This window comes from Pteropus alecto, unplaced genomic scaffold, assembly GCF_000325575.1.
Source record: "Pteropus alecto unplaced genomic scaffold, ASM32557v1 scaffold78, whole genome shotgun sequence".
Lineage (NCBI taxonomy): Eukaryota > Metazoa > Chordata > Mammalia > Chiroptera > Pteropodidae > Pteropus > Pteropus alecto.
The window spans coordinates 8,453,751-8,477,049 of NW_006443124.1; the positions used below are offsets into that span (position 1 = coordinate 8,453,751).

Sequence of the window (23,299 nt, forward strand, 5' to 3'; positions counted from 1 at the left end):
GTGAGTCAACAACCCCTCTAAACACTGCTGGGGCACTGTGGGTTTGTGTCATCAGGGGACAGTCACCCAGATATCTCACTGGTTGGGGAAGTGAGGTGAGGTTCAATTGGGCAGAGGTCAGCCTCTGACCCACCACTCGGTCAGGACACTGCCTAATGCTGGGGAGGAAGGCAGCATTGTCTGTCATGGCTTTGGAACAGCAAAAAATGCTAGTGACCACACCCACAGAAAGTGTTTTTTCTGGTTTGGTTTTTCCTGTGAAATTTCTTCACTCATGGGCAGTAGACCTCCCTGAAATCCCAGAATGGGGCTAGGATGCTGAATGAAACCAAGCCAAAGTCCATTTGGTCATTTCTTCTAATGTCTATGACCTTGGGATACTTGGAGACTTTTGAGAAAGCGATTGCTCTGAGGTGAGCAAATGGTCCTTAATGCCCAACCAGAGCAGGCAGATCTTCTGAAAGGCTTCTGTGATTGAGCCGTTCCCTCCCCCAGACAACTTCAACAGCTCTCTATTGCCTCCAAGATAATGTCTGGACTCTCGTGCCTGTAGCTCAAGATGCTTCACAACCTGGCCACAACCCACCCGGTGCCCAGGCCTTTTCTCCTGAGAGGCCGTGAGCTGGGTTTAGGCAGAGAAGTGGCCCCAAATATCCCTGAATTCCCTTGGCCCTGCCACCATGGGTGGCAGAGGGGATAGTGGGCCTGGCAGGACCAAAGCCCCTGAGGCCTGGCTTACCTGAGTCTGGGATGAGCAGCTCATCGATATGGTGGATCACACCATTGGTGGCCAGGGTGTCTTTATTGGAGATGATGGCCTTCCCGTTGATGGTAAGCATGTCCCCGCTGCAGCCCACCTCCAGCGTAGTGCCCTGCAGGGTCTCCACGGACAGACCCGCAACAATGGCTTCGGCACACATGGCTGACTTCAGGATGTGGTTGTTCAACAAGTCTGGGGGCCGAACAGAACACAGGCAAGTCAGTGCCGCTCCTGGCTGACCTCGGGGGCGGCGTGCAACCTGCCCGAGGCTGTGAGGATTCTGTTCTCGCCAACGCTGACCTTCAGGCTGGGCTACCCAGTGGCCCAGACCCTCCTCTCCTCCTGTCTGCTGTCCATCTGAAGCTAGCCGGGCCTCTGTGGACGGACTGCCTGAGTCTGAATCCCAGCTCAGCCATTTATCAGCTGTGGGAACCTGGGCAAGTCATTTACCCTCTTAGAATCTCAACTTCCTCATCAGTCAAGTGGAGGTAAGCACAGCAGTTGTCTCCTAGGGCTGGCATCAGGCCTCAGCTCCAAAGTCACCTCTTCCAGAGAGACTGTCCCTGACCATCCAGTGCCCACTGGCCTCCTCTGCTCACCACTTACTGACTGACTTCACAATGCTTAGCACAATCTGTGGCTACCTTATTTCTCCCCAGAAAGAATATACGTGCCACTGAGGACAGAATGCAACTGTGAATGTGAAGCACCCAGTACAGTGCCGGACGACAGAGAAAATGCCTAATGAAGGTCAGTGGTTAGCTTTCTAACTTCGGGGGTCTTCTCTTACCAAGGCCTGAACTTCAGGGGGACTTCCCTTATAAAGACCTGAACTTCAGGGGTAGGGGAAAAACTCAGATGAGTTTACCCTGGGTCATTTTATCTACTGACCTTTAAAAAACTTGTAAAATGTGGTTGGAAAAGCCAGACACTGTAATAAATGAGGCTTGGAATTATTTGTACATTTTGTTTTTGTTCATTTTACCCAAAGGCTACTAGTCTCCAGGCTCTGTCTGAGGCGTCGGGGATAGTGATTCAGTGAGATACGGTCTTTGCCATCCCATTCTCCCCTCCCATAAATCATAAATATAATCATTTATTTACTTGTTTTAATTTAGAGATCAGACAGGGGCTGGGGGCCCTGAGGAAACTGTGAAGAGCAGATGAGGGGGGCATGCTCCGGCCCCCGCCAGGCCGAGCAGGTTCCAGCACGGCTGCTCACCAAGGTCACCAAGGCCACCAAGGCCCTTTATCTCACATTCTCACTGCAGAGGCGAGTTTCAATTTGTCCTGACTGTGGGAACCAAAACCCCACTGTCACAGACAGGAGGAAGCTGAGGTCTTGCAGAGCCATCACAGGAGGAAGCTTTGAGGCTCTGCAGAGTCATCGGGCTCCTGCAGAAGTGTCATGGGCATTGAAAGCCAGTGCTGACCTGATTCAGCCAGTGGGAAGAGAAAAGACAGCAAGACTGCTATGGGAATGAAGCCTTGGGTCTTTAGCTTTTCAGAGACAGAAACTGAAGGCTTGGGTGGGGTAGGGGTGACCTGTCAGGGTCACTTGCAGGGTGAGCAGCGCTAGGGCTGGACGCCAGTCTTCAAAGGGGAGGACACCAGCCTGGGGCCGCTTCTTGCCTGCCTGTCAACCTGCTGGTAACAACCAGGAGACTGTTGGGCAGCCTCGTGGCCCTCTGCTTTCCAGCTACCAGCCAAGCCCCACACAGAGGACTCTTGCTTTGAGCAAATAGGTTTCTGAGCAGGAAAAGGCAGATGTACAAAGGGGATAAATTAGGGGTGGTTTTTTCTTTCACTTTATAATAAGAAGTTCTGATATCTACAAGATCAAAATGTACTCAGTACAAAACATGTTTTGGGTAGAACGTAGTTCTAAATGGAAAGCTAAATACGCTGAGATGTGCCTGCCTCTCACCTCCTCCCGGAAGCCTTCTGGACCCCTCAGGTGCCCCACCAGTGGCCTCACCCCACGATCCTGGGAGTATCTCTGTCATCGTGCTCACTACATCAGGTCTCAAGGACCTGTTTTTAAGTCTGTTGTCTGTTTTTAAGTCTTCGAGCCTTAAACGTCTTTGAAGGTAAAGGCTGTACCATGTTCACTCTTGTGGCCTGGCTCCCGGCACAGGCCAGGCATGTAGAGGCGCCACGACACCTGGACATGGCATGTCTGCATCTGTGCTTTCAGAAGTGTGCTCTTTCCTGTCCCTGCATGGCTGCGAGGAGAGCCTTTTGCATTCACAGGGTATCAGAAATGCATTGGGCATTTTATACAGTACCTTTCAAAGGTGGGCTTAAATAGATTCAAAAGAAATGAAGTTATTCTTGGATTATATTTGAGAAGAATAAGTGTGGTTGGGGTACACAGGAGACCCGGGGACTACTCTCTTTTGCAGGGGACTCGAGGTCACCTGGTAGCAGCTCAGTGGCCCTGGAGCTACAGGGGGAAGGGTGGGGGGAACGCAGAGCCTGGCCTCCCTCCTAATCTCCTCACACTATTCGTCCTTCCTTCTCCTCCAGCAATAATTAATGCACCTCCTAACTCAGCAGCTCACTGAGGACGTGAGGGAGGACCCAGCAATGAAGAGTCAAGAGTTGACTATTACCGGTTTTTAACTATTATTCTGGATTATCCATGAGGCCCCTGACCAGACATAGAAAATGTTCAAGGGTGAGCATGATGATTCCATTTCAAGGATGCCAGGACCTGCTATCCCTTCCCACACTGCCTTGTTCTGGCTTTGATCATTCGGGCCTTTAACCCTCTCTGAGTCTGGCCAGGGCCTGCTTTGGACCTCCAGCTCTGCCTCCTGCCTCAGCCTGACTGTATCCCCAGACAAAGCCTGCTGGATTCCATATGCGTGCCTCTGACCAGGGCTCTGCTCTGGCCTCTGCAAAGGTAGGGCTGACTGGGAGCAGTGGGACAGGATGGCGGGGAGCATGTCTATCCTGACACAGGATCGCAGGTGACATGTCCATCCTGGACGAGAGCAGGCCTTGGGCTCAGGATGGCGGCTCCAATGAGGTGGCAGCAGGAGCAGAGGGGTGCTCACCTCTCAGGGCCTCTGGGTCACCCAGGATGCGGTTCAAGGTCTCAGCAGGGATCTTCTCAAAGGCCTCATTGGTGGGGGCCAAGAGCGTGAACTGGCCATCACCTTCGAGCAGGTTGTTGAGCCCGGATGCAGCCACAGCAGCCTGTGGGGAGGGGAGAGGATGGAGCGTTCCCTGAAGGCTCTGGGATTCTCCGCAGACAAAGGGCACACAGCCTCACCCGTCCTCCCTCAGAGGGCTCAGGCTCTTGTAGAAGCCCAAGATGAAAAGACAAGCTGACCCAAAGCTCACCTCCTACCATCGCCTCCAGAGGCCTTGCCCCGCCTGAGCCCCAGGCACTCTGGCCACCTCTCAGTTACTTCGTGTGCTTCCTCCTTTGTACCTCCAGGCCTGTGCCCCTGCCGTTACCTCTGCCCTTCCCATTGCCCTTCCCCTCTCTTTGCTTCTCTGACTCCTATTTCTTCTTTGGGCCTTGACGAAGATGTCGTGCCTCTAGGTAGTCAATGGAGACCCGGGGCCGTGCCTCCCACCCTCATCCCACCCCCAGTGAACACGAGTTTGTCTTTTACACATCCTCGCATAGCTTGCTGTCCTTATCATGTCGTAATTAGTTACTTGTAATAATTACTTGCATGAACGCTGAGAGTGTAAAGATCATATAATCCATTCTCTACAGAGCAGCCAGAATGATCTAAAAGTATAAAGGGCTTCCTACTGCTCTCAGGATGAAGACATACTCCTTTGCCAAGTCTGCACGACCCTGCAGGAGCTGGGCCCTCACAGCCTCCCACTCCCTCCTCTCCTTCTGGCTGCCTGGTTGTCTTCGCTCTGGCCCCGCTGGCCTCCCGGCTCGCTGTTCCTGCCTCTGAGTCTTTACTCTTGTTTACTCCCACTCTCCCCTCTGCCCACTGTGCTCCTGAACCCATGTTTTATACAACTGGCTGTTCTCATCCTTCAGGCCTCAGCTCCAAAGTCACCTCTTCCAGAGAGACCGTCCCTGACCATCCGGGGCCCACTGGCCTCCTCTGCTCACCACTTACTTACTGACTTCACAACGCTCAGCACAATCTGTGGCTACCTTGTTTCTCCCCAGAAAGAATATACGTGCCACTGAGGACAGAATGTGTCTGTCCTGTTCACCATTCTAATCCTGGCACATAGAACAACACCTGAGAAGTAGCAGGTGCTTGATAAGTATGTGTTTGTGGAAGGAAGGGTGGGCGTTAGGGAGGGCCAAAGGGGAAGAAGTAAGGAGGGAGTACTGGCCAAACCTAAACAGTAAGGGAGGTTACTTGGTGGGGATCGAAAGATGTGCTACCAACTCTGTGGGAACATCATGCCCTCGCAAACCCTGACTTGTGAGCGGGCCCAGGAGGAAAGCAGGGGAAAAGCTTAGACAGCAGGGTCCCCAGGGCCCTCCAGAGCCACTTCCGGAGGCCACCTCAGTGTCCGCCTGGCCCGGGGGTGTTTGTCTCTGTGTTGGAGATCTCCAGGGGAGGAGCTACCCCACTCCCACTTGGTGTCCTTTGTGGTCAGGAAGTCCTCCATGAATCAGGGCAAAAACCCTGACAGGGCAGCTTGTGTTCACTTCCTCTGAGGAGCCGTTGCTAAGAGGAACGCCTGCTCACTACTCCGGTTGTAAGGCAAATGTCTTCTGGGCAGTGGGGGAGGAACAGTGATCTGTGGGCCCAGGGCAGTCAGAAGCCAGGCCAGAAGTCAAATTTCAGCTCCCATGTCCACATCGGTGGCTTCTCTGCTGGCCTGGGCTCTAAGGAAACATGGGGATGGCTGGAGCAGGGGTCCCATGGTGGGAATGTGTGGTCAAGAAGATCATGCAGCCTGATAGGCCGTTTATTCTAGCCCCACACAAGGGAACCACCATCTGGGAGGAAGGGCCCTCCCATCTCTGGAACCTGTCATGCAGGCTCAAAGGACCCTGTCTTGCTGCGGCCACAGACCACTGAACTTTCCAGGGGGGCCAAGGTAAGGAAAGCTTTACACAGGAGAAGACAGGTGGTGGGAATTCTGCAGCCAGGATTATGATGTTTCCTGTGGTCAGGCTGAGGGTGTGATCAGCAGATTCTCCAGGTTTATGGGCATTTAGAGGAACTTGCTCCATGCCCCCTAAATGCCCCATGGAGACCTCCTCTGCTCCTCAGCAAAAGGAGCCCCTGTTGGGAGGCGGTGTAGGCTGGGCCTCCTCCCAGGGCAATTCCTCACCCGAAGGGTCTCGAAGGTGTCCTCGATCTCGATGATCTGCTGGATGTTGTTGGTGATGGTGGAGATGACCTTATCGATGAGGTGCACCACACCATTGGTCGCGTGGTGGTCAGCTTTCAGCAGCCGGGCACAGTTGACGGTCACAATCTGCCCGGAGAAGAAGCGGGGATGAGCAGTTAACACATCGGAGGCACCATCTCAAAGCCCCAGGCAGGGAAGACACAGCACAGAATGTGGGTTCCACAAGCTGCGAGACCCGAGGGCCCGAGGAGAAGCAGGTGCAGGGGGCATAGGATTATCTACAGCTCATCTCACCTGCGGGACCAAACCCCAGGGAGCAGCCCCAAGCGTGGACCAGGAGTGGGCTCAGGGCAGGTACAGGGCAGCGCCACAGAATGGGCGAATCCCTACCCCATTGGGATAGTGGTGGATCTGGATGTCCGAGTTCTGGTACATGGAGGTGAGGGCCATGCCATGCTTCAGCTCGTCTGTCAGGACCCGTCTGTTCACCATGTGGTAGCGAAGGGCGTTGAGCAGCTCGATGTTGACGTTGCTTACCAGGGAGTCCAGCACTTCCTGGAAGGGAGGCCAGTGTGGCAATTAGGGGCTGAGGATGCCGCGTTCAAGAGATAGGTCCTTGTTCCCCTGGCAGAGATGCTTCTGAGGCCCCCGTGACCCCAGGCCCCCATTCTGCCAAGGACCCCTCTTCAGGAAGCACTGAAGTCTGTCTGTGTCCAATTGGACAGATGGGGCATTAGAAGCAACTTGGTGAGGTATATTTTAGCTCAAGTTCCCTGGCTTCACCTGAGGGTTAAGGGAAAAAGTTTTGCAAAACGATGAGAAATCACCACAGTCTCATCCTCATGCCCACCAGCCCTTCTCTCTGGGGAGTAAGGCAGTCCCCAATAAGAATCCCCTAAACATAAGGAGGTCATCTCACAGCTGACAAGGAAGCCCAGGCCTCATTGCTGGGGGCGAAGATGGTAAAGCTTCCAGGCCCTTCCATCTCGGGCCTCAGCTTCTCTGTTCGGTCCGTGTACAGCTGAGTGGTGGTCGATCCAACGACTCCCAGTGTCTCGTAAAGGTTTGAGAGCGGTAGGGCTGCAGGGGCAGAGGACACAGGAGCATGGGCCTTTGGGGCCTACCCCCACCAGACCACCCCCTCCCTGGTCTGCAGAGAGGATGGCACACCTGCAGGAGAAGTGTGTGGGAAGGCCCACGGATGGCCTACCATTGGGGAACCTGAGGCCTGTCACATGCTTCTTAAAACAACTCGGTCAAATGCTTTCCTACCTGAACTCAACTCATTGGTAATTTTTAACCATTTTAACCACAGCAGGGCAATGCTTTAGTTCCTAGACATTTAGATAATACAGGCAATGTACACCTGAAATAGCTGTACATTAATTATAAACTAGTCTTGCAGATCTATGTATTTATTGAAATCAATTCCCTAGAATAAAAGAATTTTACAATTCTTTGTATTTACGAGTAACAAAATGTTATCTCCTAAAAGGAGTCCGAAGCTTAGGTGGGCCTTCCCCTCGCACAGGGAGCTTCACATTCATTTTACGGGGCGTGAAACTAAGGCTCAGAGGTTGAGCACCCCTTCTGAGTTTGTTCTCCTTTCTCATTCTGTATTTCCCACCTGTCCTTCCACTTAAGTGAGGAACGCCATGGCCTAGCCCACGCCAACTGCACCCCCCTTCACGACCTTGGCACCAAGCAAATTACCCACTTCCTTTTACGTCTCGGTCTCATATCTTGTCTAATAAAATTGCAAATATTTCAAAGTTAGAAAAAAAAACCCTCTTCTGCACAGTTCCTGGTGGTGTATGGAACTAAAGTAAGGGGGCTAATGAAATTCACAGGTGCCACTCAGTCTGGTCCCACACAGCTCGTCGTGGCGCCCTTTGCTGACCATGAGCGAGCCTGCCGGCCTGCTGCTGTTTTCTATGGAACTCCAATAGGCCGAGTTTCGACAAAGCGAGGTAGGGGTGGCTTAGTGTTCCCAGCCCAGCTGGAGACCAAGCCTATCCCATTCCCTAGCAGGGTGATTGGAAATGCGGGTTGTGTTGAGAAACACTCCCAGCCAGAGCCAACAGGGCCGGGAGCCTATGCCTGGTGAGAAGAGCACAGGCAGGTCAGAACTGGAGTCTGTTCCCCCACACCGCAAGGGGGTTGGCTTGAACAGGAAGGAGCAGTGCAGGAAACTCAGTTTCCAACTTCCATCCTCTCGCCCTCACATGGGGCCGAAAGGCCATAGAGCACATGGGGAGAAAGTCCACACAGCCTTATCCTTTGGACCTCCATTCAGACTCTGCTGCCTTTTACCTGGGTGTGCCTCTCTCCTACCTCTGCCCTCCTCCCGCACCAACAGGCAAGGCCTGGCTACTCACCTGCGGGACAGCCCTTCTCTCCCGGGACCTTTTCATATCCAGGACAGCACTCGTAGCTGATGACTCTGCAATGAGGCACACACATATGTAGTGTTAGGCAGGGCTTCCCCCCTCACATGCCATATGTCTTCTGCAGGAAGAATGGCCTCTATTGACAATTAAAGGAAATGGCAGGTAAAACGTCTTGCTTGCAGGGGAGATTATTCACTAAGTCATATTTGTGCCTTTCATTGGCAAAGAGCTTGTCACTCCTCCTCGGCTTTGTAGAATGTTCCCAGTGCTTGCCATCACCTACGACAATCCAACTGGGAACCAGTCAGATGACTGGGGCAGTATATGCAACAGTGGGATTCGAAAACATACTGGGAATTTATCTGCAACGTAATTCATGGGGACCCAGTGGTCGGTACTCCTGAGAGGCAGCAGGAAGGAGGAGAAAGAGCCTTGGACCTGTTTTAGCTCTGAGGCTGCCGCTAACTAAGGGACCTCTCCAGCCGGTCCCACCTCCTCTCTGGGTCTCAGTTTCCTCATCTGTAAAACGGACATACACACCGTGTGATAGTCATGGGATTAAATCTCTCATGGCCTTCTAGCTCTCCCAGTTATTAACCAAGAACGGTAGTGTGTATAGGATCATCAAGGCTTTCTCAGTCTTTGCAATCAAACTTTAAAACTTTTAAAATCAAAATAAAAACAAAGAAGTTTTCCACTTCTTTAAATTAGAACAAAAGTTTAATCAATGAAAACATTTACAGGGGTTCGAATCAAAAATATACAGAGGATTGTAGAGTGAAGCGCTCACCATCCACCCCCTCAACCACTCCATCCTCCTTCCAGGTGGCAACCAATATCACCGGCTTGCAAGATTCTTTGTATTTGGAGGAACAAGACTGGCAGTATGTCGTTTTAAACTTTGAAATCATTTGACAGAGGAACAAAACTTTCTCTTGTTCTTACTCAGACCAGTCCACTGAGGAACATTTACCCGCTTCTGGAGGTCTGAAACACAGCTTCGACTAACCCAATATTCTGGAGAAGCCCCAAGACTGAGAATTTCAAATATCATTGTAAGGAAGTAAATGTTCTTAAAGCCTACACTTAAGACTCGCTTCACACCAAATCCCCAGGATCTGCCTCAGGCCGCTGTGCACCTGCAGTGTGAGCACAGCCCTTCTCTGCAGCTAGATGCAAACAGCCATGTCCTGCCCCTTCCTTTCTTATACATGGATATGCTCTTTGGGACAGGAGAGAATTCAGACTTTGACTGCAGTGGGTTTTACCACTGAACTGCTCACTCCGGGGCTCTCACAGACTGCTGGATGACATCGCCAGAAGACAAGGAGGCAGATCCAGAAGAAATCGGGCTTTGGGGAGAGGAAGGGTGCTCTCAATGAGCCTGGACATTCTGCTCTTATTAATTCCCCTGGAGTCGCCTGGGGAAGCTCTGGGGTGAGTCATGAGAAGATGAAGCCTGGTTCATGTTATCCAAAGTGGTGTTTCAGAGATGGCCAGGCTAGGATTCTCAGGCTGCCAGGGAGCCACCTGTATCACTTGTCCAAAAAGGTTCCCCTAGGAAATGGCTGAGTGACATGCCATGCACATTCTTCTTCACCCTGCTCTCTCCATCCTCCTGCCTTCCTTGTCTCCCTTTGTTCCAGCCCGCTCCCCATCCTTCCTGTTTAACCTTTCATCCCTATACTTAGAAAGGTTAATGGGCTGGTGGTCTTAGGACTCAACGTGACCAACCTACAATTTTATCTTCGGAAACTAAAATAAGATTTGATTGATATACAACCTTTCAAAGGCAGCACGGTGTAATAGAAACTGTACTAGAATTAGGAGGCTTGGCATGTGATCTATCAGTAACTAGCAGGGTGACCCTGAAAGCCCATTCTCTCTGAGCCTCAGTTTCCTGATTTACAAAATGGGATGAAGTTAAACTAGATGATCTCTAAGTTTCCTTCCAATCTCACATTTGCAATTCTAGTCAATGGGATTATTTCCAGATTATTTTTTTCAAAGAAGTAGATTGCCAGCTTCTCCCAGCTAATTCTGGGGAGAGGTCCAAGCCTTGAGCCCACAGTACCAGGGGATGCCGTGCATGGGATCCTAGGCCTCCTCTGATAAATATCAGGGTTCTGTGGCTAGGGTAGGGGAAATGGGATCAGGTCAACTCCCCTAAAGCTTAGATTCTTTCCAAAAGTGCCTGAGTGACATTCCATGGCATTGGAGAAGCACAGTTACAAGATGGGTCTTCTAAAAGCCTTCTTTATTTCTGGGGACCCCTGTATACATGGATGCTACATACTCCATGCCTTGGAGCCTCAAGCCACGATGGCCGTGTTGAGTCATGTGACTCACCTGAGGAAGACTCTTTTTCCAGGATGTCAGCATCTGAGTTCCACCCCCAAAAGAACCACATGAGAGCTCAACAGCTCAGCTGGCCTCACCAGGATTTCATTGGGGACAAAAGAAAACCGACTCCCCAAGTGTGAACTGGTTCCTGTAACCAAGTGTGTGTGTGGAGAAAGGCGGGGGCAGGGGGAAGGGGTGAGAATGACACAGGAGAAATGGGAGGGCTGAGGGGCTGGGGAGAAAGGACAGAGCTAAGCAGAAAATTCAGCGTGGAGAATGAGACTTAGGATGGAATCAGAAAGCTGCAAGGGCTCTGAAGGGCCAAGGGGTTTCTTAAGACCACAGGCAGGGTAGGGGCAGATCTAGGGTGCTCCTCGAATTTCACTGAGTCCAATCCCATTCCCATTGTTCTTGACAATGCACATATTAGCGGGAAAGCAGACTGATTTGGAAAGTCTGACAGCGAGAGGACACAAGTGTTCTCTCCAATGTCATGAGAGCTAACCCTTGTCAGCATTCACTGTGCCTCTCTGCGTGGGCTCTCTGCACCCCCGTCTCCCAGTGGGTGGCACGCTACCCCTGGCAGGGGCTCAGTTCCCTAGCTGAAGGCTTTTTCCTGGTTCTCTGCCAGGAAGCCTTCTCCTAAACCTATCACCCTGCTGACTGCTCCCTCTCCTGCCCTCCCTCTGCCCATAGTGGGACATCCCTGGCACTCTCTAGGTGCACAGGTGTAAGCCATGCCTCTCAGCTTGAGCCTGGCAGCCCTATAGGTTGAGATGTTGGCAGGTTCCCTGTCCCAACAATACCAGCTCTCCTCAGAACCAGTCTGCATGGTCCCAAAGAAGCAGAGGGCAGCTGGAAACTGCAGACTGGGAAGACAGCCCATTGAGACACCTCTTGACCAGACCTTTCTGGATGAGCAGTCCCTGTTCTCAGCTTAGTGTGCCACTCTCCTTGGGCTCTGGCCTGGGGGAGAACACACATGCTTTAGGGGGACGGGGCTGGGGCAGTCATGATGCCATCTTTCTCGGATGAACACAGCAAAGGGTAGAGACCACAGGGAGCTCCCATCTATGTCTCCACAGTTCCTGGGCCTACCTGAGCAGAGAAGACCAATCTGTTGGTCTCTGAATTGAATCTCATTAGCAAAAGCTGTTCCAGTTAAAGGCTCCTGGCTCTCCTTGTCCTGACACAGTCCAATAAGTAAAACCCTTAGGTCAGAAAAAGCATATCTTCTAGGGTTAAGAGTCATCAATATTTTTGTTCTAGCTTCCCTGGACAGAAGAACAATTTGAAGAAAAAAATGAAGGAAGCCACCCAATTTAGAAGGGCATTTAACTTGGGGGGGGGGCGGGGAGAGTAAAAAGACAGTGCCAATGCAAGGTGTAAGAATAGGGGTATTTGGGAAGCCCTCCTCTGGTCCCCTCCAAAATTTTTACAGATGATTGGATAAAGTAAAAAGACAGTGCCAATGCAAGGCGTAAGAATAGGGGTATTTGGGAAGCCCTCCTCCGGTCCCCTCCAAAATTTTTACAGATGATTGGATAAAGGCAGAAGTATTGGTGTTTCTCTCCCCTAATCATTTTCCAAGAAGTTAATAGAGTACATTAAAACAATCACTGTCTCCCAAGTATCCTTCATGCTTTTGGCTGGCTTTTGTGGCTGTAAATGCTCTAGAGATTAACTAGACCCTGGACATAGGTGGAGTAAGGAATGGAGCCTGAGAGCCGGTTTCCTGTGACAGAAGGTAAACCGTTCAGTGTATCATGATTTCCAAGTGGAGTCACAGAACAAACAAAGCCCGATACTGTCTAGACATTCAACATGCCCCACAGACCGCCTGCCTGGAGTGGTTCATTTTCTGCACTCCTGGCCTTGGAAATTGAGCTGAGCTTTCTTGAGCCTCCCGGTAGAAAATAAAAATCTTGAGCTCCTGGTGAAAAAAGGCTTGTTTTAACCTAGTGCCCACCCCCAAAGATCCCACCACTACCCCATTCACCGGGCACAGCTTGGTTAGTAGTGAGACTGAGTCTTCAGAAAATGTAGTTACGTTTTTCTGTGGCATTCTGCTTCTGAGTGGTGTGTGAGGGCATCTGAGGGGTTTCTGGATGCTGACCGTGTCTCTTCAGTTCCCATGCCCTTCATCATCTCACTAGAGGTGTTGGCGAGTCCCCTCGTAGCAGATCAAAATGACACCAGACTGCAGGGGAGCAACCAGGAGTAGTTTGGTGACTCTGGGCCAAATGGCCTCTGCTGACCCTGAGGCCTTCTTGGCTAATAATCAAACTGATCTGATAGGGTGATTGTAAGAATTGAATGAGCTTACATAAGTAAAGCACTTAACAGATGCTTGGTATTTACCAAGGGCTCAGTTGTTGAGCTTATTCTTAAAAAACTCTGAGTATAAACTTTAAAATTGAAATTAGGTTAACTTAATTGAAAGCAATGTCCTACATGAGGCCACTGATGAAATAACATTGTAATAAATAAATCCCTCGTAATACATCTATATAACTCCATAGATAGGGCCTGTATTAGTTTCTCATTGTCGCTATAACAAATTATCACAAATTTAGTAGGTTAAAACAACACAAATTTATTATCTCACAACTCTGGATGTTAGAGTCAGAAACTGGCCTTACAGGGCTAAAATCGAAGGCTGTAAGTATCCCTTCTCGAGGCTCTAGGGAAGAATTCATTACCTATCTTTTCCAGTTTCTAGACGCTACCTGAATTTCTTGGCTTGTGGAGGCATCACTCCAATTTGTTTCATTGTTACATCTCCTTCTCTGACCGTGACCCTCCTGCCTCCTTCTTATAAGGACCCTTACAATTACATTGGATTTACCCGATAATCCAGGATAATCTCCCTGTCTCAAGACCCTTAACTTAATCATGTCTGCAAGGTCTCTTTTTCCTTGTAAGGGAACATGTTCACAGGTTCAGGGATTAGGATGTGGACATATTCCGGGGGTCATTATTTCGCCTCCCACAGGGCCTTACCTGAGGTGGTACATGGATTCATGGAAATACTCAACAGAACAAAATTCCATGTCGGCTAAGCTGCCTCCTAGGAGTTTGCAGAATGAGACAGAACCTTCAGGAAGCCCTGCCTAACAGAGGTGTTTGGTTTGGTGAATCCCTGGTGTTGGGTGGACGTAAAATCTCAGCTATTTCGGAGATTATCCGTGGGTCCTACCTCTTTGCTGGTGCACAGGGAATATGAAACGGGGAACGAGATGCTGGTGTGAGTCTGGGGACAGCCTGGCTTTCCTAGATGTCTTCTCGTCATCTTCTTTTTTTTTTTTTCCCTCTTGGCATCAAGGTTGTGGGACACAGGAAAGGGAGGACAAACAGGGCTCTTCTTCAGCTTCACTGCCATGTCCCTGGCTGCCCTGCCAGAATGAGATCTACTGGAAAGAGCTCTGTCGGCTGACGGAAAAGCTCAAGCATACACCAGCTGGCTTTGGTAAAAGTCAAGTTTCTAAGCTTTAATACAGTGCTGAAGAAGTATTATTTCAGCCCCTGGGCAAAGCAATGCTTGCTACTAGAGAAAGGGGAATACCCTGCCAGCTCATCTTGGCTCCAGAGAAGGGCTATTGCGTTTGTGAAATGTGTTGCTTGTGAAACAACTTCAAGACTTTTGGAATGGACAGCTGCCACCCCAACCTGCCAGATCCTGCTGGTCTCCTGGTGCCACGTTTATGATGTCTGAGCTCCTGCAAAGGCTATTACAGCCCCAAGATGTCAGCTCCAACTTGGCTGTTAACTAGGCCTCCCTCTTGCCGAGGTTTGCACAAAGGAGGCCTGTCGAGAGGCAGCAAGGCTTCCTGACCACAATTTCCTGCACCATTGCTCAAGCTGCTGCATATAAAAATTTTATGGTTACTGATCAGACTGGTACCCGAAATCAGAGTGGGATGCTGTCTCCCTCATAACTCTCTGTTTGATTAGCTATTGTATTACTCTGGTGCTTTTTAGGATCTGAAATAAAAGCTAACTTGGATTTCCAAGCAATAAAATTCACTCAAGTCACTAAATAGAGGCCCACTAGTAACCACTTTCTGTAATAAAATCCATATGTCGGGCTTGACAAATAGTACCAAAGATTCGATTTCTTCTCTTTTTGGAAATACAGGAAAGCTATTGTCAGAGGACAATGTAGTGTCCCCTGAGGGGAGTGCTAAGTATGGCCCCCTCTAGTTAGAGGTGGCTCCAGCTCCTGGGTCTCTGTGTGACCAGACACTGCAAAGTCTCACTTGTTTGCTTTCAAGTTTAAATTCCCCTTGGTCTTGGGCCCCTTGGTGGCCTGTGCTGCCCCCTTTCCCTTGACACTTTGTTCCCTTTCATCCCAAAGTATACTTTTGCTCCAGCCTTTCCCCTGGAGTCTTGCTGAGAAAGTTTCCACTGCCCAAGTTGGCCCCTCACTGAGACAGTCATCTTTGCTCCAACCACCACCATGCTCCCCATTTCTCAGTCTGGTCCTACCCAAATAAGGGCACCTAGGGACCCATTTTCACCAGGATGACGTCAACTCCAGCCAGCGCAGCTCTCTCTCCCCTTCTCTTCCTGACCACCCATGGCACTTAATTCCTGGGGGTCAGTGGCAGCTCTGGCATGTGTCTTGGACCTGGGTACACAAGTGAACTGCAAGGCTGCTCATTCTCAGCTTTCTTGGGGACAACAGAGAGGAGCTCCACTGCTTCCCCTTTCCCTCCCCGAGTTCTCTGGACCTCTTCCAAGTCAGCTCCACCTTCCTGACAGGCACGTGATGTTCTAGGAAGGGACCCTCTTGTCCTAGATCATGAAGTTTTATATCAACTCATGTTTTTCTATCTTCATTTCCTCTTTTTGAAGCTGCCAAAAACCATGGCCACATTAAGAAGTTGTGTGTGCGTATCATCCTCTCTGGCTTTGTAAAGCTAGGCCGATGGCTGGGACCTGGCACTGGGCTCGGCCTGATTCCCACCCTCACTGTGCCTGGGACAGACCCAGTGCCTGGGACGCCCTGTGCTCACCAGTGTGAGGGGCTGCAGCATCACAATCATCACACTCTCAGAGCCCAACCTGCCCGGAGGGGAAGACTGGGTCATCAGGACATTGTGCCAACACACTGCTGTGCTGCCTGTGCCTTGTCCTGGCACCTAGATGGAGAAAGATGCAGGTACAAGAGCCAATAAGCCACGGCGACTCACCATCAACAGCAGTGTCAGCCTGGGAACTGCCAGGAACGTTATCAACCTACTGGTAACTCATCGGGCAAATGCCTCAACATAGGGCCACCTGAAATACCATGGCCAGTGTCACCCCACTGCCAGCTTGACATCACAAGCAAGTCCCATTTTTAGGGAAACTGGAACTAACAAAAAGGTAGAGCCCTTTGAAACCCAGAGCTTTGAGATGTGGAAGAGCTGTTTGCTTGTTACGAGTGCTTTGGTCACCTTCCAAAAAGCAATTATGTGGAGCCTGGCTCGGTGATAAGTAATTAACTGTTTATTTGAGTAGACAATATAGGCACATGGGAAAAATCAGAGTACTAAAAGTATTTTTTATTAATGAGCACCATGGAAGGATATGTGGTTCAGAATTTGCGCAATCTCTTTTTGTTCACAGCAGCAAGAATTATCACTGGGTGTTCGTTTACTGAAGCCGGAGGTATGTGTCCTTTTAGCTCACTTAACCCTCAGCTTTGAAGCTGGGTTTGGTCAAGTGGGGAGCCAGCTGTCATGAACCTGCCCTTGACAGGCTCCCAGGGAGCTGTTGGTCTCTCCCCTGCTCTGCCATGATCTCTAATTTCCCTTGAGTCATACTAGGATTGATAATTGCCTAACACGATCAGGGGCACAAGTTGGGATATTTTCTTTCCATGTACACGGTAAAGAAAAGAACATTTTCTCTTCCTTCAGTTAGTTATGAAGTTGGAGGAGCTGTCTGCTCAATAGCAATGTTGCAAGCAATACATTTAAAAACTCCTAACATGGGAAAGTGTTCAAGATAGTAGCTTCGAGTCTCCTAATCCTATCATGCAGACAAGAGGAAGGTCAGGCCCTCACAAGTGGCTCAGGAGGTTTTGCATAGCACATCTTCCTATCTGTAGGAGACAGCCAGCTTTGAGATTTGTTGCTGATTGGCGCCAAAACAGATTAGGTTTCCAATGAATTCTGTTAGAACATGTATGCCACCCTGTTTCCATCCCGAGGTTGGGGTGAATGCCACCTCCCTGCGTGCTGACAGAGGCACCAACAAGCCCCACTGTAACCACACTGGTCCACACCCCACTGGCACACTCATTTCTGTTTGTGTGGCCTAGATTTACAAGTTCTAGGGGTAATAGTAATGGCAGGTAGCATTTACTGAGCACTTACTATGTGCCAGACACATTAGCCTCTCACATGATTATTTCATTCAACCCTCAAGACAATCCCAGAATGTTGTCTTATTGTTACTCCCATTTTACAGACGAGGTAATAATTGAGGGTTCCAAGGTGAAGCACCCTGCCCAGGTAAGTGGCAGAGCCAGGGTTTGAATCAGGAAGTCCGAGTTTATGTTCTTAATATGCTATGCTGCCTCATTATGTGTGTATTTCTTGGTATTCTCAGTCTTTTGGGGTGTTTATCTTAGGACTGCAGAGCAGGAGTGGTGTATAAGTTCACCAGTGGGTTTCCTTTCCCAGAGTCACATGCTGGTGGCTTCTCCATAATGATAATATTTGTATCATTTAGTGAGGATTAAGAAGCAGGTAGACAGACAGACAGACAGACAGACACACACACACACACACACACACACACACACACACACACGTTTCATGTTTCTTGTAATCTCAAATCAGTCCTTAAAACTGTATCCAAGTCTTGTCAGGAGCCTTAAAAATGTAAAACTGGCCAGCTTACTAAAACGGCCACTCCCAAGCACACGGTTCCCTGACATGTTTGCACATGCATCTTCGTGGCTCCCAGGCAGCCTGACCTTTCAGAAGGCTGGCCCAGGACTGAGGGTAGCTGCAGCCACCAAACATGGAGCCCAGACTCCTCAGAGGCTGGAAGGCTTCAGTGGTTACAGATACTCACGTGGATTTGCCACAGATTTTCCTCTGGTACCACTGCTTGCAGTTGGTGAAGTACTTCTTGTTGGTGCCGATGAGCTTCTGCACAGCACACACGTTGGGACTGAAAACAAAAGCAGCAGTGTGAGCAAGATGGCCAGCACATCCTGTGGGCCCTCCTGGGTCATTAGAAAGTTCTAGACCTGGAGAAGATACTGTCATCTCAGCCTTGGTACCAGGGGGTAGACGCTGGCCCTCCTGGCCTAGATTTCCATCAGCTCCCGGCAAATCCCTCCCCAAATTAAAAACTGTCAAAGTATATCACACATACAGACCTAACTTCTTCATGTAAATATCCTTCTTTGACACTAATATTTGGTAAGTGGAACTAAAAGCATCTTAAAAGTTTTAGATTGTGTGTTACAGATTGAGAAAACTAGCTAAATAAAAGTGGTACATTTACTAAGCAAAGAAGCTTGGTAAGAAGTCCCCAGCCTGTCTCTGCATCTCCACCTCACACTGAGCCAAAATGTCTACAGGCTCTAAGCTGTCATCCCAGTGCACATGCATCATGAGGGGAGGCCAATGTCCTAGCCCCTGCACCTCCCAGGCAGCTCCACATGCAGACATACTCTGTGTCCCTAGGCCAGCTGCCTGGCTACCAAACGCAACTGATCAGAGTGCCCAGCTGGAAACCAGAGGGCGTGGCCAGCTGCCATCAGGACCTGGGTAGGAAACGCTCTCCCACTGAACTCAGTCATTCATACTTAGGCCTCAGCCCAAGTCCCACTTCCCTCAGAAAGCCTTCTCCCAGTGCCCCGAGTGACATTCGTCTATCCGCCTCTGACCTGGGAGACAGCCCGCGCTTGAACAAGGATCCCATAAAGAATCCTAAAACTGACCAGGGTGCGTATGTCTCCTATCTTAAACTACCCTCCAAGGAACCTCGAGAGCAGGTGCTCTGTCTCATTTTTTCTTTGATATTCTAGATAGGGCCAGGGGACTAGCACCGGGTTAAGGTGTAAGAACAGCTCGGAATGATGAACTTAAATGAAAATACTGCTCCCAGGACCACCCAGTTCAGAAGGATCCTCAGGAACTTATGGAAAAGCTGAGTGCAAATGCTCAGGTTCTGATGAGAAGCCTTCTTCCCCAGAGCCAGGGGCTTCTGCTTTTGTGTATTTTATTCTAGTGTACCACGTCTTGACCCAAAGCGTGCCCAGGCCATGTGGTAGCTGGACTTTCAATAGTAGACTCTGAGAAAAGAAGCCAGCTGTGGCTGTGTAGTGACAACTGGAAGGGGGTCCTCCTGAGCAGGCAGCAGGCAGTTCATCCGACTGAATCACAAGTCAGAAGACAGCAAAGCGAAAAGACCGAGGGCTTTCACACAACCTCCATGCATAGAGAACTTCAGTTGTCGTCATTCTTTCATATCGATTCTTCTATAACTTTAAAATGCAAACAATAGCCACCATTTGATGTGCACAGTGTTTTTCAGGAAGACACTGATACTGCAGTGAGAGAGTTTCACCTGCCATTCCCATCGCATTGGCTATAAGACCTTTGTCAAAGACTGAGGGCTTTCACACAACCTCCGTGCATAGAGAACTTCAGTTGTCGTCATTCTTTCATATCGATTCTTCTATAACTTTAAAATGCAAACAATAGCCACCATTTGATGTGCACAGTGTTTTTCAGGAAGACACTGATACTGCAGTGAGAGAGTTTCACCTGCCATTCCCATCGCATTGGCTATAAGACCTTTGTCAATTCTCAAATACTCAGAGCCAGGTTATTGGGTGACAGAGCAGGCTGATCTTTTATATCTCAGCTCTATCTCTTCTACTTTGTGGCTGTCACCTCTTGTCCAGTTTGTGGTTTGTTAAGCAAAGGTGAATGGGCCAAGGAGCAGAGTAAATACTAGTGAGTCGGTGGAAGAACCTGAGGGCCAGAGGAGTGAAGGCTGGGACGAAACCACAGGCTGGCAGGGAGAAGAGTCCATCTCCTTAGTCCTAACTGGGTCTGGCCAAGTGTCCACAGCAACCAGAGGATTCTAACAGATCCACCTTGTTTATCTGTTTGCTGTCTGGGATTCACAGGTTACGGCAGTCCCCAAGTAACCTCTGGAGAGCTCCTGCTGGCGACACTCCAGTCCTAGGTGTATAACTTCAGAAATTCTTCTATCTGACCAAGTAGGAAACAATTATTGTCACATTCCCTGCAACTTTCCGTAGGCGTTTGGCGAATGTCAGCGAGTCTCTTATGAATGTGGCTCCAACATTCCTCTGTGGCGTGTGTTTCCACTGCTGCTGCCTTTTGAGACAGGAGCAGAATCTGGGGGTCACTGTGGCTCGCTCCCTCTCACAGCAGGGTGAGAGGGAGTGGGCTGTGAATATAGGAAATTTATGCCAAAGTTTAATCAAAATGATTATCCCATTTCTGGAACTCCTGATGGAAGCATAGCAGCTCTGCTGTTCACCTTGGATTTGAAAATCAAGTGCATCAGGAAATTCAGTAAATTCAGTCCAGTTTTGGTTGTTGATATTCAGAAGGGGATTGCATTTTTAGTTCTCTTTCGGGATTATTTTTTCCTTCCCTATTGCAACACAGATACAGCTGGGAGTCAAGAGACCACATCATAGTCACGACTCTCCTGACAGCTTTCTGTGTTTGGACTAAGTCACTCCATCTCACTAAACTGTAGTTTCTCCATCCGTAAAATGGGAACATGAACAATAGATGCAAAAGAGGTGATGTGTAATAAAGGGCTTCACACAAGCACAGCACCCTCTTATTTCTTCCTTCACATCTTGGATCACACTGCAGTTCCTTAAAATGGTGAACAGATTTTCCTTCCCTTTTTGTCAGTACGCACTTAGAAGGGCTGGAGCTTGAACAAGGTTATCTATTTTGCATAGGGTGCCACACCCACGTGCAAGGCCAGGCAGCCCTGTAGTATTTTCAGGGACAGTTAGATCAGCGTCAATGCAATTACACCTGCAACCATACTGTCACAGTTCGCCTGTCTGCGCATCCAGACTTTACAGGGTGAGGGCATGCACACGTGCCTTCTTAGACCATTCTGCCCATCGGAGGTCATAATGAGCTTTCCAATTGCACTGCAAGAAGCTAATCAAGATGATTAGCCTGCAGGGGTATTGGGGGTGTGTATGTGTGTGTGTGTGTGTGTGTGTGTGTGTGTGTAGGGTAGAGAGGAAGTTGATCTAATAGCTGAAATTCATAATTTATATTTTAAAAAATCCTGTTTTCTGGCTGGTTAATGTCTCTTCTGTGTTCTGAAAAGAAAGAGGTTTGCTATAGAGATGGTTCTTGGTGGAGCCCTATCAACACTCGCAGCAAAGCTCCACTGTCGTGTGCACAGACACCATCCTGGGTGACAGTACTGCAGGGCATAATATCTTCTGACATAATGGCTAAGACACAGAGGGAACAGAAACCTCCCAGAAGATACATAAAATAACATGTTTCATTTGGAAGAAAGGCACAGGACAAAGGTGAGGTGGGCAGACAACGAAAATGCCAGTTGCTCACATTTTGACTTTTATGCTTCATATCCCCCTTGTCTTTCCACCTGCACCCTCACCCTTTCGTACTAGCCTAAGTCAAAGGTGATACTTCCACTTCCCTAAAGACCCCAGGACATCCCAGGTGTTCTCCTCTTTCCAGGAGAATACTGAGTTTGTGGCATGGCCTGGCTTGATTTCACTCCGAGGAGAGGCCAGACTCGCTCCCCACAGCCCGGGGAACCTAAAAGGCCAAGAAAGTGCACAAGGCTAGAGGCAGAGGGAACCAGGATAACGATGCAACCGCAACCGCAGAGAACCGCTGGGGTGGAAACCAAGGCTTTCTAAAGTGCTATGAAGTCAAGTCTATCATCACCCCCAACAGTGAGTTTTGATCTGAGTACTTTTTTGATCTGAGATCTTCCCAGTCATGAGGAGGTCTGGGCACTACCTGGGTTTGAATGCCAGACCCAGTGGCATTTGGGCAGCTACACAACGACTCTATCCACACACAGTTTTACTTAGTTGTGAAGGAGTTGGTATAACCAGGTAGGCTGGAAAGTTATGGCAAAGCCTGGCTGTGTGTGAGCAGGATGGCTTAATTGGGGATGTAGGAACACTGCCCATCTCTGCCTGGGTTTGCCAAGGTCTTCACCAGGTCAGACCCTCTGTCTGGGTTTGTCTCCTAAAGCCAACACATCTTCAGTGTCTCAAAGGAATATCTGCAGTGATACTGTCCCAAACTTATAAACCCAGCTATTGTTTTATGAGAGGTTCCAATCCTAGCTCCAGTGTCTACTGCAGGACCTTGGAAAAGTGGTATGTCTCCTCTGGACTCAGTTTCCCCATCTGTACAATGTGTGTGAGGCCATAGAATTCTCCTGTTCATCTGGCAGGGGAGGAGACCCACACTGCCTTTACAGGTCTGGCTGTGCCTGGAGAACACTGTCTTGTGCTAGGTGGTGGGTGCAGGGCCTGGCCAAGTGAGCAGGATTCTGGGGGCCTTGAGTGGCCCCAGCTTGTGTGGCCCCAGTGGACGAGGACCTGGCTGGACTGTGTGCACTGCTAGGTGGGCTTCCTCTCTGCCCTGGCCAACTTCCCAAAGTGATTCTGGGCAGGGCTGCCAACTCCTCCCTCGTCCTGTCTGTTGGAAGGGGATGCTGAAAGCCTGAGTCTGGGGGCACTAGTCAGCTCTCCCACCCGCTTCCTCCACAAGGCATCCGCTGCTGCTGGCTTTCCCTCCGTCGTTCCCCGCCTCCTTCCCTCTGCCTCGTGCAGGGCTGGTCCCTTCAAGCGAGCGCCCCACAGCTGTCTGCATTTCCTTTGGGCTTTGTCCTCGGCGCCCCGAGCCAGTCCCTCCGCCACCCCAGTGGGCGGCCGGCTTACCCGTGCTGCCGGCCCCGGAGCCGGCTGTGCTGCAGCACCAGCTGGTAGGGCGACTTGGCGGGGCCCGCCAGGGTGGTGATGGGGCCCAGGGCCAACGCCAGGGCGAGGGGCACCAGCCGCACGAGGAACGCCATGGAGCGAGAGGACGCGCTGAGTGACGGCAGGGGCAGTGAGAGCGCCTCAGCCGCGGGCCGGGCTAATAAGCGCAGCGAGGGGCGGGGAGGCCCGGCGGGCGGGTGGAGGGCGGGAGCCCGGCGCCCGGCCGCCCCCGCCCCCTGCCCGCAGGCTCCAGGCTGAGCGGCTCCGCTCACTGTCCTCGCTGCCCAGTCCTCCTCCCTGGGCTCCCCAACTTGCTCCTGGGCTCCAAGGCTGCAGGTCCTCAGGGAAGGAGAGGTAGGCAATTAGGGGCGGCTGTGCCCGAGGCTCTCCACAAGTCTCACTCCCACTAGGAGCCTGCAGGACCCTGAGCCCAAAGATCCCTTCTCACTGGCCTTGAGGCTACAAAACGCAGCCTCAAGTGGGGAGAAGCAATGCTGCTCTCCACTAGAC

The 23,299-nt window shown here is 50.3% G+C and overlaps 1 protein-coding gene across 2 annotated transcripts in view; it reads right to left on the reverse strand.

The window, feature by feature from the left end:
- The window catches only part of TGFBI (transforming growth factor beta induced), a 32,750-nt gene extending 9,800 nt beyond the window's left edge, over positions 1-22,950 (reverse strand). The window contains exons 1-8 of one of the 2 annotated variants that reach the window (XM_006923098.2): positions 22,751-22,950; positions 17,866-17,964; positions 8,440-8,504; positions 6,981-7,141; positions 6,452-6,616; positions 6,041-6,187; positions 3,823-3,964; positions 740-952 (exon numbers count right to left, since the gene is read on the reverse strand). In XM_006923098.2, coding sequence (XP_006923160.1) covers positions 740-952; positions 3,823-3,964; positions 6,041-6,187; positions 6,452-6,616; positions 6,981-7,141; positions 8,440-8,504; positions 17,866-17,964; positions 22,751-22,884 — 1,126 coding nt within the window. In that variant the 5' untranslated portion in view covers positions 22,885-22,950. The remainder of the gene's footprint in view (positions 1-739; positions 953-3,822; positions 3,965-6,040; positions 6,188-6,451; positions 6,617-6,980; positions 7,142-8,439; positions 8,505-17,865; positions 17,965-22,750) is intronic. The other variant, XM_006923099.3, reaches the window with a different exon arrangement.
- Positions 22,951-23,299: the final 349 nt, after the last annotated feature.